The sequence below is a fragment of the Rhinichthys klamathensis genome, unplaced genomic scaffold (assembly GCF_029890125.1).
Source record: "Rhinichthys klamathensis goyatoka isolate OS25496 unplaced genomic scaffold, OSU_Roscu_1.1 h1tg000600l_1, whole genome shotgun sequence".
NCBI classification, from domain to species: domain Eukaryota; kingdom Metazoa; phylum Chordata; class Actinopteri; order Cypriniformes; family Leuciscidae; genus Rhinichthys; species Rhinichthys klamathensis.
In genome coordinates, this window is record NW_026607055.1 from 715,885 (window position 1) to 729,850 (window position 13,966).

Genomic DNA, 13,966 nt, shown 5'->3' on the forward strand with positions numbered 1-13,966 from the left:
AGTTTAGAGTTGTTTTATCCAGTAAAAGTCTGCTAGTATAATTGTACAAACGTCCTCATTCAGCTCGAGGTTTAAAAGTGTTCTGCTGTGAAATATGCACTGATTATGTCTAGTAAACATAAGAATAACGTTCATATTGTAAGTTATATTTCAACTGGACTGAAGCAAATGAGGTTTCATGAGTATCAAATTTTTAAAAACTACAGCTTTGATCATAAAACTTATATCACTAAGGCATATTATTGGCAGATATTGACATGCAAGTATCTGCTATACTGTTATATTTCAGTGATTTACCTCATAATTTCATCTTTATGGCCATATAAATATCAGCATATGCAGCAAATTCCATGTTTTTGCTCAGTTTGGGATAAGTTCTGAATAAAAGTGTTTCTTTCCTCCATATTCTCACTATATCAGACTATATGAGCCATAAAAGACTGATGTATGAAATATGAGACTCAACAATAAACATTATTTTGTTTAAAGGTTCAATAAACTGCTAAACAAAACAAATTCTGACTGTTATTTCATGTCAGGCTTTACAGGGTAAAATATTACAAATGGTCTGTATTGAGAAAATACATATGTCAGCTTTATTAAAGGCATTGTTCACCTAAAAATGATTACAGTATCACTGCATACACAGTCTCACCCAATATTGACACAGTATATAATAAGCATAATCACATACACTTATTTTGGTCCCTTCTTCATCAGGATCGGGATCTGGTATCAGCTCCATCTGAAACAACAAGAACAAGAGTGTTTATGGATATATAAAGTTAAAAATCATCAGCCTTTATTTTTGTGGAAAACTGCAGGGAGACCTTTCAGATTTCTAAACGTGTCTCAATATAAATCAAGTGAAATGCTGAAATCATCTGTCCACGTGTGAAGTGTTCCCAAAGATCTTCAAACTCGGAGCACATGCAGAGATGATGCTGTATTTACAACTGAGACACTCGTGACATGCTTTGCTCTGAAACACACAGTGCAACTGATACACACACACACACACACACTTTAAAGTTATTAAAATACACGCAGTGTCAACTCACTGTCGGACAGAAGAGAGAGGGAGAAAGTGCGGATGGTATTCACTTGTTCAATTGATTGCCTTTATTTTTCAGTGTTTTTAATTTATTTCGATAAAATTGTAAAGAATTGTATTTTCCAGCTTATCAACGACAGTCAGCTGAGAAATGACATATAGAGCTGCACAAAATGTCAGTGGACATTGTCATGAGAACTATTATCGACACCGTTTTATTGAGATATCAGTACATTTGGTTGCACTAATTTCTTTGGTAATTTTATAGGTAAGTGTGCATGTGCAAACACAGCATATACGCTTCACCTGGAACCATAATACATGTAAAACACCAAACCTGACTGTCCCATCTGTTCATGATTGTGTGAACGGCCATTTTATACATTCTGTCTGTGGTATTTTTTTTTTAAATATTAATTGAACATGTCAGTCAGACATTTTTTCAGGATTGCTCCACATTTATAAGACATTGCGCTAAAAACTGAGCAACTAATTTGTGGGTCAGATTGCTTTAAAACAGTGTGCGCTCTTAGAAAAAAAGGTATGTTGTACCGAGTGGGAGTCTTTACTTAATCAGCTAATTAAATCGCCCGTTCGAGCACAAAAGGTCAAATAATGGAGAACTGAAAATGGCAACATGTTGATTATCGGTTATCATTATCGGCTCAGAAATCCCACGTCTCGGCATCTCTAATTACACAGAGAACAGAAACACCCGAGAAACATCGTGTTGACCCTGAATCTGCCCGGGTCCCACGACACCATCACACACTCCGAACGCTTCAAGAGCTGTTCACTGTTTGTTCAGAGGAAGTGGAAGGATGGAGAGACACAGAACAATGATTCATTAGAACGGGAACAGATGGCACTCCACTTTCTGCTCTTTAACGAGTCTGAAATATTCAAAAAGCACCACATCAAAAAACCATCAGCACAAAATCCATCAGGCTAAAGAGGAATAATGCTTCCGCTCGACGACACGGGCCGAATGATGAGCTTCTGCTGGAGGTCTGAGGACATGGCTTTTAAATCAGCCAATAAGGGACAGATTAGATCCATGGTAAACATGTTCATCATTAACGCCAATAATGTCATGTTTGCTTTCGCTCTGGGAAAGTATTATACGCTCAGGCTTCATCCTCGATAACCTTTAGAGCGAGCACCTGGAAAATAAGCTCAAATGAAGAGACGTTATGAGCCGATCCCACACTATTTGACCCGCATTTAAAACCGCACATGCTTTATGCATTGGTTTTAGTCGGCATCATTTAAAGAGGAAGAGCTGACAGGGTCCACCGGAGCATCCTCGTCTGACACACGATATCAGCAACATCTGGACCAAACGCTCTGCGCTTCTCTGGGGTTTAGAAGAAGGGCGAGCAAAGATAGAGAGAGGGTTTTGGACCAGCAGTTGTTACTACACACACACACACACACACTCTTAAAATTAAAGATTCACAGCTATGCCTTTGAAGAACCAGTTTAAGTTCCCCTTCTTAAAAGAAGCATTTCTTCTTAGTGTGACAAATGTTTTAATAATCAAACCTTTTGTCCAATAGAGTGGTTTCATGAGTGTTAAAATGTAATTCATGAAACCGTCAATATCAATAAAGAACCTTTAATTTGACGAGTGTTAGTGTTGATACCCAATAACCCTTGTGAAATAATACACTTAATTGCATTAAAAGTAAAAACAAAAAATGATTGCAGATAATATAAATGAAGGTCACTGAAGTGCACGTGAAGAGAGATGATATCTGTGTTTCTCAACACACACAAGCTTGCTTTTAAAAAGTGCACTTTGTAATGATGTCAAATTAAAAGTACATTTTCTTAATTTTACATTCCAATCTTCCGTCGTGCTTTAAAGAAGTTCACTTATTTTAATGTGTTGACGCATCAAAACAGTGTGTTATTCAATATTACATTCAAAGTTAATATATTTAGATGTACTAAATTGCAACTTCAATATTATAAATATGTAATTATTAATGCATTTGAATACATGACATATAAGTTTCATTAGAAATTAGTGTATTTAGTTTACCTTCAATGTTTGTCAGTAGATTCGACTTTATTTAGAAGTTTCTATGAAATGGCATATAGATGCACTGATGTCCTGCTAAACTGGGTCAAAAACTAGTTGACCTTGAATTGATTTAATATAAATAATACATTTTGATGTAATTGCAATAAGCTTGCAGTTAAAGGTCCGAAAACTTAATATATTTTAAAAGAATACATCCAAAATAAGTACTCTTTTTAAAAGTATGTTAAAGTATATTGGGTTTTCACAAGTGAAACTGTAACTGGCCTTTTCAAAGTAATTTCACCATTATTAAAAGCTTTTCCAAGACCGGTATGTCATCTGTTCACAGTATTACCAATGAAGTTCATAATTTCATCCACTACTACAGAAAAGGGAGATAAAATAAGGGGAAAATCCATGAATAAATCCTCTAAAAAATGCGTTATATAAATGTCATTTGTCATAACAGTGTCCAAAGTTAGAAAGAAAATGAAATGGCATTCAGAGTAAAACATAATCAAATAATTATAATTTAATCCATGTTTACGGAGAAGCAAAACTGCACAAGATATTAAGACATCGTTTTTAGATAGTATTAATTACATTTCTTACCGCAATGGCATGTTTTAAGCATAAATCAAAATAAATTAATGCTTAGAACAGTAAAAAAAATAGTTTATAATGCATTTGATATTCTCATGATGTAACTCTTGTCTGAAATAAATGGCTTCTGAAATAAATGCATCTTCTTTTAAAGGCATTAAGATATGTTTACTGGAAAAGAAAGGCAGCAGGGATTAATTAGGGTTATGGTTTGCAGAAGTCCTGATCTCAGATCAGATCTTCCGGACGGCCGGCGGTGAAAGCATCGGATAACTCACACACACACACACACCTCTCTAATACGACCCGCAGATCTCCATTACGCTGAGATCGTATCTCTGTAGAACACAACAGCGTTTAGCCGGACCTCCCATTACAATCAAATACAATTAAACTAAATGTGCTCTAATGAATTTCCAATGTCTATAGTGGCTCTGGGTGTTCAGCACTGACTGCGATACTGAGACTGCGTTTCATGAACCACAGGCTCCTTCATCACATTTAAAGGGACAGGTCAAACTAAATATATTAAGGTTAATATATATATATATATATATTTCTATATTAGGGCTGTCAGTTAAACGCGTTATTAACGGCGTTAACGCAAACCCATTTTAATGCGATACATTTTTTTATCGCTAGATTAACGGTCTTTTTGGCCTAGCAAACTTTGTATTTTTTTTCACATGCTTTTGCAACAGGACGGCGGCGTGCGCTATGAAACCCATTCACTTCAATGGCTTGCGCTGCGCGAGGGCGTTTTGTTGCTTCGTCGACCAAAGCGCAAGAGCAGCGGCGCGCACACCGCGGTCAAAATTCAAAATAGTTCAACTTTTGCTTTTGTGACGATTACCAGCGCGGCCAATAGAAACGTTTTGGCATCCAAAAAGTTTTGAAAACTGGCGTAGCGCCGCGCATTCCTGTTCTAGCATTCCGTATCCTTTCTGAAAGCAGCGGATCTAGCTAGGCCGGAAACACACTTGTTGCGAGCCGGCCAAATAGTAGGTTAACGTTACGTTTTGAGTGGATGACGAGCGCGAGACGCCCAAATGGATGCCAATAAGATTCTGAATGGAAAGTTTACTTTTAAAAAGTTGCCAAATGGTTCCATTGACGAGACCAAAGTGATCTGTGTGTTTTGTCGTTGTGAACTGAGCTATCATCATCGCAGCACGTCCAGTCTGAAACACCACTTGATGGCCAAGCACACACACACACACACACACACACACACACAGCTGATGCGAATTCTCCGCCCCCTCGTCAATATCAGGACCTCGTCAGTATTTCTTTCACCCTTTTATTGATGGACAGTGTTACAGTGTGTGAGAGATTATTTGCTCCAAGTGAGAATGTTAGTGTGAAATTGAACACAGTATATGCCAGTGTTGTTTTCAATAAAAAAACATTTGCACAAAGCAAGCCGATCCACTTTTCCATGTTGATAAGAGCATTAAAATGAGAAAAAATAATGGGACAAAAAGAAATCAAGAGACATTTAGAATAGATAAAAATGTGCGATTAATCGTGAGTTAACTATGACATTAATGTGATTAAATATTTTAATCATTTGACAGCACTAATATATATATATATATATATATATATATACTGTATATAGACGAAAGGGGTAAAAGTCATAATTAATAGTGAGAAATGAACCTAAAAGAATCTTGTTATTTCTCTCTTCGGTAACACTTTATAATAACTGCATGCTAATAATCATTAGTTAAGCATGAGTAAACAGTTAATTCATCATTCATAAAGCATTAATAGACATTAATAAGCAGTTTGTAAATACAGCTATAAACGCTTTTTTTTCTTGATTTATAAGCATATCTATAATGCGTTTAATAATTGTATTTTCATACTTTGTTAATGATCAATTAATAATTTCTAAATGAAGTATAGTATTATTTACAAACAAGAGTTGTCAGTCATTCATAAGATCACTTAGAAAGTGTAAGTAAATGTAGTAAATACAGGTAGTTATAAAGCATTTAGTAGTGGTCAGTTAACTATGTTTGTGAGCTCATCTAAAGTGAGGACTATTCATGGCTTGTAAAGCATTTATAAAGGAGATTTAAAGGCGCATCAATCTTCTAAACAGTAAAATGTAACAAACACAACACAGTGATACAGAACATAGAAATATTTAACAGCCTTTAAATCTCCTTTATAAATGCTTTACAAGGCATGAATAGTCCTCACTTTAGATGAGCTCACAAACATAGTTAACTGACCACTACTAAATGCTTTATAACTACCCGAATTAACCCTGAATTACAGCTTAAATACATGTTAATAAAGCATTTATTAACACACTAAGTAACCATCACTATATGTCTGAATAATAAGATGTATGAATGTACATTTAAATAGTTTATTAATCATTTACTTACACGTTCTAAGTAATCTTATGAACCACTGAAAACTCTTAAATAACTGGTTTATAAAAAATGCAATTATTCATTTAGAAATAATAAATTGATCATTAATAAAGGATGAAAATACAATTATTAAATAAATTATATTTATTTATGCTTGTAAATCAAGAAGAAAGCATTTATAGCTGTATTTATAAACTGCTTATTAATGTCTATTAATGCTTTATGAATGATGAATTAACTGTTTACTCATGCTTAACTAATGATTATTAGCGTGTAGTTATTATAAAGTGTTACCCTCTCTTCAATATAATGAGAGCATTTAATGAATGTTGTCGAACTTCAAAATGGAAAGAAAACCATAATGACTTCTGGATATAGTCTATATTATAGCTTTATGAGAGGAAAGGGCAGGAATACATCGGTCTGATGCACTGTGACTATTAATATTATTACACTTTACAATAATGTTTTAATTTGTTAACATGAATAAACATTAGTTCATTTGAACTAACAATGAATTTCATTTTAAAATCAAAATGCTATATCTTAACATTAATGAACTGCGAACTAACAAACAAACAATTGTGAAACTTTACAATAAGGTAAGTTAGTTAACATTAGTTAACATGAACTGATAATGAACTGCATACAGTATTTATTAATATTAATTTCAACATTTACTAATACATTAACTATACATTATTTAAATCTTGTTAACATTAGTTAATGCACTGTGAACTAACATGAACAAACATGAACAGCTGTATTTATATTAACTAACTTTAACAAAGATTAATAAATACTGTAACAAATGTATTACTCATTGTTGGTTCATGTTAGTTAATATATTAATGTTAACTAATAAACCTTGTTGTAAAGTGTTACCCAAACAATGATCAACTGTATTTGTATTAAGGTTAATAAATGCTGTAAAAACAACGAGACCTTCTTATCATTGACATATTCCTTTAAAATGAATCTTAAAAGTTCCTTGGCTCCTTCATGGATAGAATATTAATTTAAAGAACAGCAGTATTTTATTGCATTATTTAAAAAAGAACACGTTTCAAACATGGCAGCTCTGAGAACAGTTTTAGCATGTTGTTGGATATGTTAATGTTTGGTGTTGGTGGACGAGATCTGCAGCTTTAGAGAGAGTACGAACTCAAAGATCCGCAGACTATTCAAATGCTGAGCGAGCGATCTCATTGGCTGCCGGATCAGCAGAGCCAATCAGCTTGAGCCATGAGCTGATGATGAGATTGCTCTCGAGTTTCTTGCCTGAACTAGACACATGTCGTTTGCTCTCACACACACGGTCTTGTTTACGCAGAGCAGCTTAAGCAAGTTATCATTAAGTAATAAGTTCACACTAAGTTTAATAATGTGACAAACAAACGCAACAAGTTTCCATTGCTCTTCATGCATGCGAATGCGCTTCTGCCCTTTGGCAGCGTCGAGTCATTTGTGATTCTTACGCTCTTCATTACAGCAAACCGTCGTTCTTCATGCCCGCTGAAATTGACTTCTTGTAAAATGTGGCCCTGCAATTATTTTGCATAATGCACAAGGCTCTGAGGTCCCCAACACTAAATTAACGTCAGGGAAGAAGGATGGCATCATCTATATTAAGATATAAACATATCTCACTTGAATGGCCACAGCCGTCAAGCATATTTCACCATGAAGATGGAGATTAAGCCCTCGGATCTCTGCAGCTGAACCCTGAGGATATCATTATTATGAATCTGTATCTCCCTGCGTATGAGGATATTGAACAGTGAGGTTTTGTTGTACTCAGGGTAAACAGTGTGATTAGAAACACACTTCACCACACCAGCTCCAACCCATATCCGTTCAACACACAGTTTCATCAACGTAAAGCTGGCCGAACTTCAACAAGTTATTATATTGCTCTTGTATGCTGATGCATTATGATGGCCTTGCTTTTGCAGCAGATGAAATACGGCTGAGCCAGCACATGCAAACACTCGGAGAATACGAGGAACACACTCCCCTCCTCGCGTAATGACATCTGGGCCTGTGCAGTGAAGTGAATGTGTGTGCATCTGCAGATTTCAGAACACTTAAGCAATAATGCACACGGACACGAGGGTCTTTGCTCGCGAGGTAAAGTAGGCAATGAAGAATCCACTCAACAGATTTCACAATAAAAGCATCAGGTTTTGCAATTAATGGCAGTCATCAGAGTCTTTCCCTCATTTATCAGTGTCATTGGAGTTTAAGAGTGTTCAATAAGTGCAGCTTATTATCCATGATAGCCCTTGTACGTTTTTAACACAAAGCAATTTAGCATTTAATATTTTTCAAAAAGTATATATTTTTTATTTATTAAAAAAAATACTCCACAAGCTCACCAAGGTTGCATTAGTGTATAAAAGGAATTAAAATAACATATAAAATAAACTGTTATATTTTATACAAATATTTTAATTAAATACAAATATGGAAATAACATAAAATAATTTTGTATTTTGTAAAAAATATAATAAAATAGAAAATAATAAAATATAACAAAACAAAATAAAATAGGCCTATACACTCACCTAAATGATTATTAGGAACACCTGTTCAATTTCTCATTAATGCAATTATCTAATCAACCAATCACATGGCAGTTGCTTCAATGCATTTAGGGGTGTGGTCCTGGTCAAGACAATCTCCTGAACTCCAAACTGAATGTCAGAATGGGAAAGAAAGGTGATTTTAGCAATTTTGAGCGTGGCATGGTTGTTGGTGCCAGACGGGCCGGTCTGAGTATTTCACAATCTGCTCAGTTACTGGGATTTTCACGCACAACCATTTCTAGGGTTTACAAAGAATGGTGTGAAAAGGGAAAAACATCCAGTATGCGGCAGTCCTGTGGGCGAAAATGCCTTGTTGATGCTAGAGGTCAGAGGAGAATGGGCCGACTGATTCAAGCTGATAGAAGAGCAACTTTGACTGAAATAACCACTCGTTACAACCGAGGTATGCAGCAAAGCATTTGTGAAGCCACAACACGCACAACCTTGAGGCGGATGGGCTACAACAGCAGAAGACCCCACCGGGTACCACTCATCTCCACTACAAATAGGAAAAAGAGGCTACAATTTGCAAGAGCTCACCAAAATTGGACAGTTGAAGACTGGAAAAATGTTGCCTGGTCTGATGAGTCTCGATTTCTGTTGAGACATTCAGATGTTAGAGCCAGAATTTGGCGTAAACAGAATGAGAACATGGATCCATCATGCCTTGTTACCACTGTGCAGGCTGGTGGTGGTGGTGTAATGGTGTGGGGATGTTTTCTTGGCACACTTTAGGCCCCTTAGTGCCAATTGGGCATCGTTTAAATGCCACGGCCTACCTGAGCATTGTTTCTGACCATGTCCTTCCCTATATGGCCACCATGTACCCATCCTCTGATGGCTACTTCCAGCAGGATAATGCACCATGTCACAAAGCTCGAATCATTTCAAATTGGTTTGTTGAACATGACAATGAGTTCACTGTACTAAAATGGCCCCCACAGTCACCAGATCTCAACCCAATAGAGCATCTTTGGGATGTGGTGGAACGGGAGCTTCGTGCCCTGGATGTGCATCCCACAAATCTCCATCAACTGCAAGATGCTATCCTATCAATATGGGCCAACATTTCTAAAGAATGCTTTCAGCACCTTGTTGAATCAATGCCACGTAGAATTAAGGCAGTTCTGAAGGCGAAAGGGGGTCAAACACAGTATTAGTATGGTGTTCCTAATAATCCTTTAGGTGAGTGTATATATATATATATATATTTAAATGTAAATAAATAAAATAAAATAAAATTGAATACAATTAAATCCAAGAGATGCCGGTGTCGTTCATACACACACTCTCTTCATGAGCGCGAACTGATCTAGCGTTGGTTCTTCCCTCTGCTCAGTGGAAGAGGTCATTAGTTGAGCGACACATCCTTAACCGCACATGCAAGAGACATCATGTACTCTCCTCAACCCATTGAACCCATTTTGAACCGGTTTTCTGCACACAAATCCACTGTTACACAATAAATTGTGTGTGAGTACCAACTCTGCACCACTTTCGAGTTTCAATTGCCTCTCTGCATTGACAGATTGTTGAAACATGTCAAATGTGGTATAGCAACACACTTGTTATGCTGAGAAAGCTTGCTAATGCCCAGAGGGATGATATCATTTACTCTGGGCACAGACACACTGTTGTGCGAGTCATGAATTATTCAGGCCTGTGGAGAGGCAACAGGGCTGTTTAGCAGTGTGTGAATATATGTATATGAAGGAAATTATTGTATTTGACAACTGCTCTCGGAGTGACGCCAGACAGATGTTGTTTATGATTGATTTCGGCTCTTGTAATAGAGTTAACAAGTGTTCCTTGTCACTCGTTGACAAACCTTGAGAAAACAATGTGTCTAACTAGAACCGAAGCACTGACTAGATATAAGGCTCTATAGTTGTGTTTGCTTTTCGAGAATATTTGTCTAATTAGTTTATTGTAAGAAAGAAATCTGTAGAAAAACATATGTCCTGGCTGAAAATTACTAGTATGTTTACAGACATTTCCTTCAACACTCAAACACGACACAATGTAAAGCATAACACAAAATACAGGTGTATTCAATACGGAAATTTCCATTTTAAATAACAAGGTAGATTGTGCTGTATTTCAGCCCATTCTCATCCCTAGGCGTCATGAAACTGACGCCTTGGGAATCATTTTGACCATGCTTCAATATTCGACGCTTTAGGCACCCTTTAGCGTCAGTTACATGACACAGTCCTAGGGCGTCATCTTGCTGACGCTTTACCTTTAACGTCAGTTAGATGACGCTATCTAATCCTAACCCTACCCCAGACCTAAACCTACCCGCGTCATCTAACTGACGCTTAGGTAAAGCGTCAGTAAGATGACGCCCTAGGACTGTGTCATGTAACTGACGCTAAAGGGTGCCTAAAGCGTCGAATATTGAAGCATGGTCAAAATTGTCATTTTAGTGACGCCTTGGGATGAGAATGCGTTGTGTATTTTATGGACTTTTCTGAGAGTGTTTGGTCTTTTAGATTTGTAGAACTTTTCGAATGGAAAAAAAAGAAGAAAAATATATACAGTTTATATTAAAGCTGCAGTCCGTAGTTTTTCCTCTTTGTCGCCATCTCTGTTCGAAATCTGCAATTGCAGTCATTGGCGGATGATCAGCTTTACGTGGGTTGTGCCTCGGCGCGGCACAGCACGGATGAACACGATGTTTGAGGAGATTGTGTGTGTATGACCAACATAAGAACTTTCACCGGGAAATGTAATCTGAACAAGTAACATCCAGTTTTGTTCTTCTGACCAACTAAGGGAAAAAATGCATTGCAGTAAATCGCGCTGATTAAATCTAACGATCGATTATCATATCACGTCAAACTGTGCAAATTATACTTTGTTCTCAAATTGTTAATGTTCAACATCAGCATTGCGTGACTATCTAATGCCCTTCCGATATTATCCGTGTTTTCGCACGGGCCGTTGCAGTCTCTCTTCTTCTATAGCCGATCTGAAGTCTGAAGTCTTTTGCATTTTACAGCGGGTGAGTCTCTAGTTGTCACTGGTGATTGTCGCTTGAACCTTTCTGGATCCGCCATCAAATTAATAAGTTTTATAATATCAAGTGCTGTGAAAAAAGGTTATAAATCTCATCCTCCAGCATCCTCACACTCATAGCCGACTAGCCGAGACTCTTCTTTATGTGGACAGATGTGTGTGTACAGATCTGACGTAATGACGCAAAGACATGCTCAAATTTCCCGCGGAAATCCACCAGAACCACTGGAGTTAAAAACATTATTACAAGCGTACCGCTGTGAGCCGAGCTACGGCAAGCAGAGAGCGCTGAACACTGGCTGGTTATGTACTTGCTCAAGCATTTATTTTGCATCATTTTTAACCCAAAAAAGTTACGGACTGCATCTTTAAATAATAATAAAGTGCCCATATGATGCTATTTTAAAGGTTCCTAATTCTGTTTTGGAGTCTCCTACAATAAGTTTACACACACACACACACACACACAAAAAAAATTAAATAATATCAGCTCTTTTCTCACAGTGTCTGAAACGGTTCAATAAAGGATTCAGTCTCTCTAAACCCCGCCTCTCTTAGAGCTGCTCTGCTCTGATTGGTCAGACGCCCCAGTCTGTTATGATTAGTTGAAATGTCTATTATCATATCTGAATTTCAACTCTTCCTCAGCGCTTAATACACAGGGATATGAACAGTAACGATAGCATCGTTTTTTTCTGTAAAACAAAATGTGATTTGTAGATAAAAAATGTGTTTCAGATGTATTGTGTTCAAATACACAGCTAATTTTAAAAGATAAAGACACTTCTGTACTCCGATAATCGTGTATGTAGGTCTAGCTAAAGCTAACCGGCCAAACATTGGCGTGTCGATGCGGCTTCATAAATTCTAGAGACACATAAATACATTTAACAGACAATTCAAGGTTTCTGAACACCATGAGGGTCTGTGGAAAGCGATGCATTGCTCCGTCTCTTTATACTTTATCATTCCAAGCGATGAGTAAATGTTGCATTATTAATAAGACCTGCTTTTCTCTGCATTCAGCACATTCACTCACTGGAAGCCTGTATAATTTGCTACAGGGGGGAAATATCATGATCTCGCGCTGTCCTAATGGACGGGCAAACTCTTGCAATAGCAGAATGACAGAATAAACACATATAGTGCTGCTCCTCGGCGCTGACGACCACAGTTAGTGAATCCGACAGCACGGATATATTCTGCAACACACTGGGATTCACAGAGTGATTTACAGCTTGTAAGACTGTAACCAGTGTGAATATCTACATCAAATCAAAGAAATCCTGCAATTGTTTTAATTTATGATGTAGTGCATATACTTTGTCAATACTTCTAGACGAGCCTGACATTATGATGCCAATTAAGATGTGATGTGCACTCAAATGAATTTTATTGGAAAAAACAGACACATTTCATATTAATTTCTCACTTAAAGAGAAACATGAAGCTTTTTAAAACTTACACAACAAACTGAGAATGTGCATTTGCTGTTCCTGATGCTAATGTCAGCGTCACAGTAATTACAAGATGTCGACGTGTACAAAGCTTTCGCGCCCTCGTAGAACTCGTAATTACAACTTTTTGTTGTAAATGTTTGTACTACGTGACTTCTGCAGATTCATTTTAGCATTGATAGAGCTGCCATAGAAACATATGAACGTCACGGTTTGTCATCTCGTAATTATGGGTATTACGCAACGCTATCTCACGAACAATTCGTACGAGTGAGTAAAAGGTGGCTAATTCATTCGAATTCGTACGACCGCACCCTAAACCCCAGTGACGGGTAGGTTAAGGGGCGGGGTCAGGAGTATTTAATTCGTACAAATTGGGTAACTCGTAAAATATGTACGATTTAGCAAAAAATCGTACGAATTCGTATAGGGGAGGTTGTATAAATTTGTACGAATTAGCCACCTCGTAAAATTTGTACGAATTGCCGTGAGATCGGGTTGGTATTTTCAGCCATTTCAGCCATTTCTTGCTTTAGCACACAGAGAATGATGGGAAATGTAGTTTTGTCTTTCTACTCATAGACTGCATAAATGAGAAGTATTTGCTGAAGCTTATTTGTACTTCATGAACAGTACACCAACTGTGTGCAGCATCCCTAAGTACTTGTTATAATTAATATCAATTTGCTTCCTCCATAAGTCTGGTTGTAGCCTCCTAAGCCTCCCTAGTGGCTGGAATGTTGTTGTCCCAAACTAAAAAAGTTGAAAATAAAGTTAAGTATATAGTTTCTGCGACACTATTGGCACCTTGCTGAATTACAAAA

General features: G+C 37.0%; 1 protein-coding gene across 1 annotated transcript in view; it reads right to left on the reverse strand.

Annotated features, from left to right (window-relative positions):
* The window catches only part of vstm2a (V-set and transmembrane domain containing 2A), an 86,662-nt gene that overhangs the window by 13,131 nt on the left and 59,565 nt on the right, over nucleotides 1-13,966 (reverse strand). Inside the window, exon 3 of the mRNA XM_056240478.1 lies at nucleotides 695-745. Coding sequence (XP_056096453.1) covers nucleotides 695-745 — 51 coding nt within the window. The remainder of the gene's footprint in view (nucleotides 1-694; nucleotides 746-13,966) is intronic.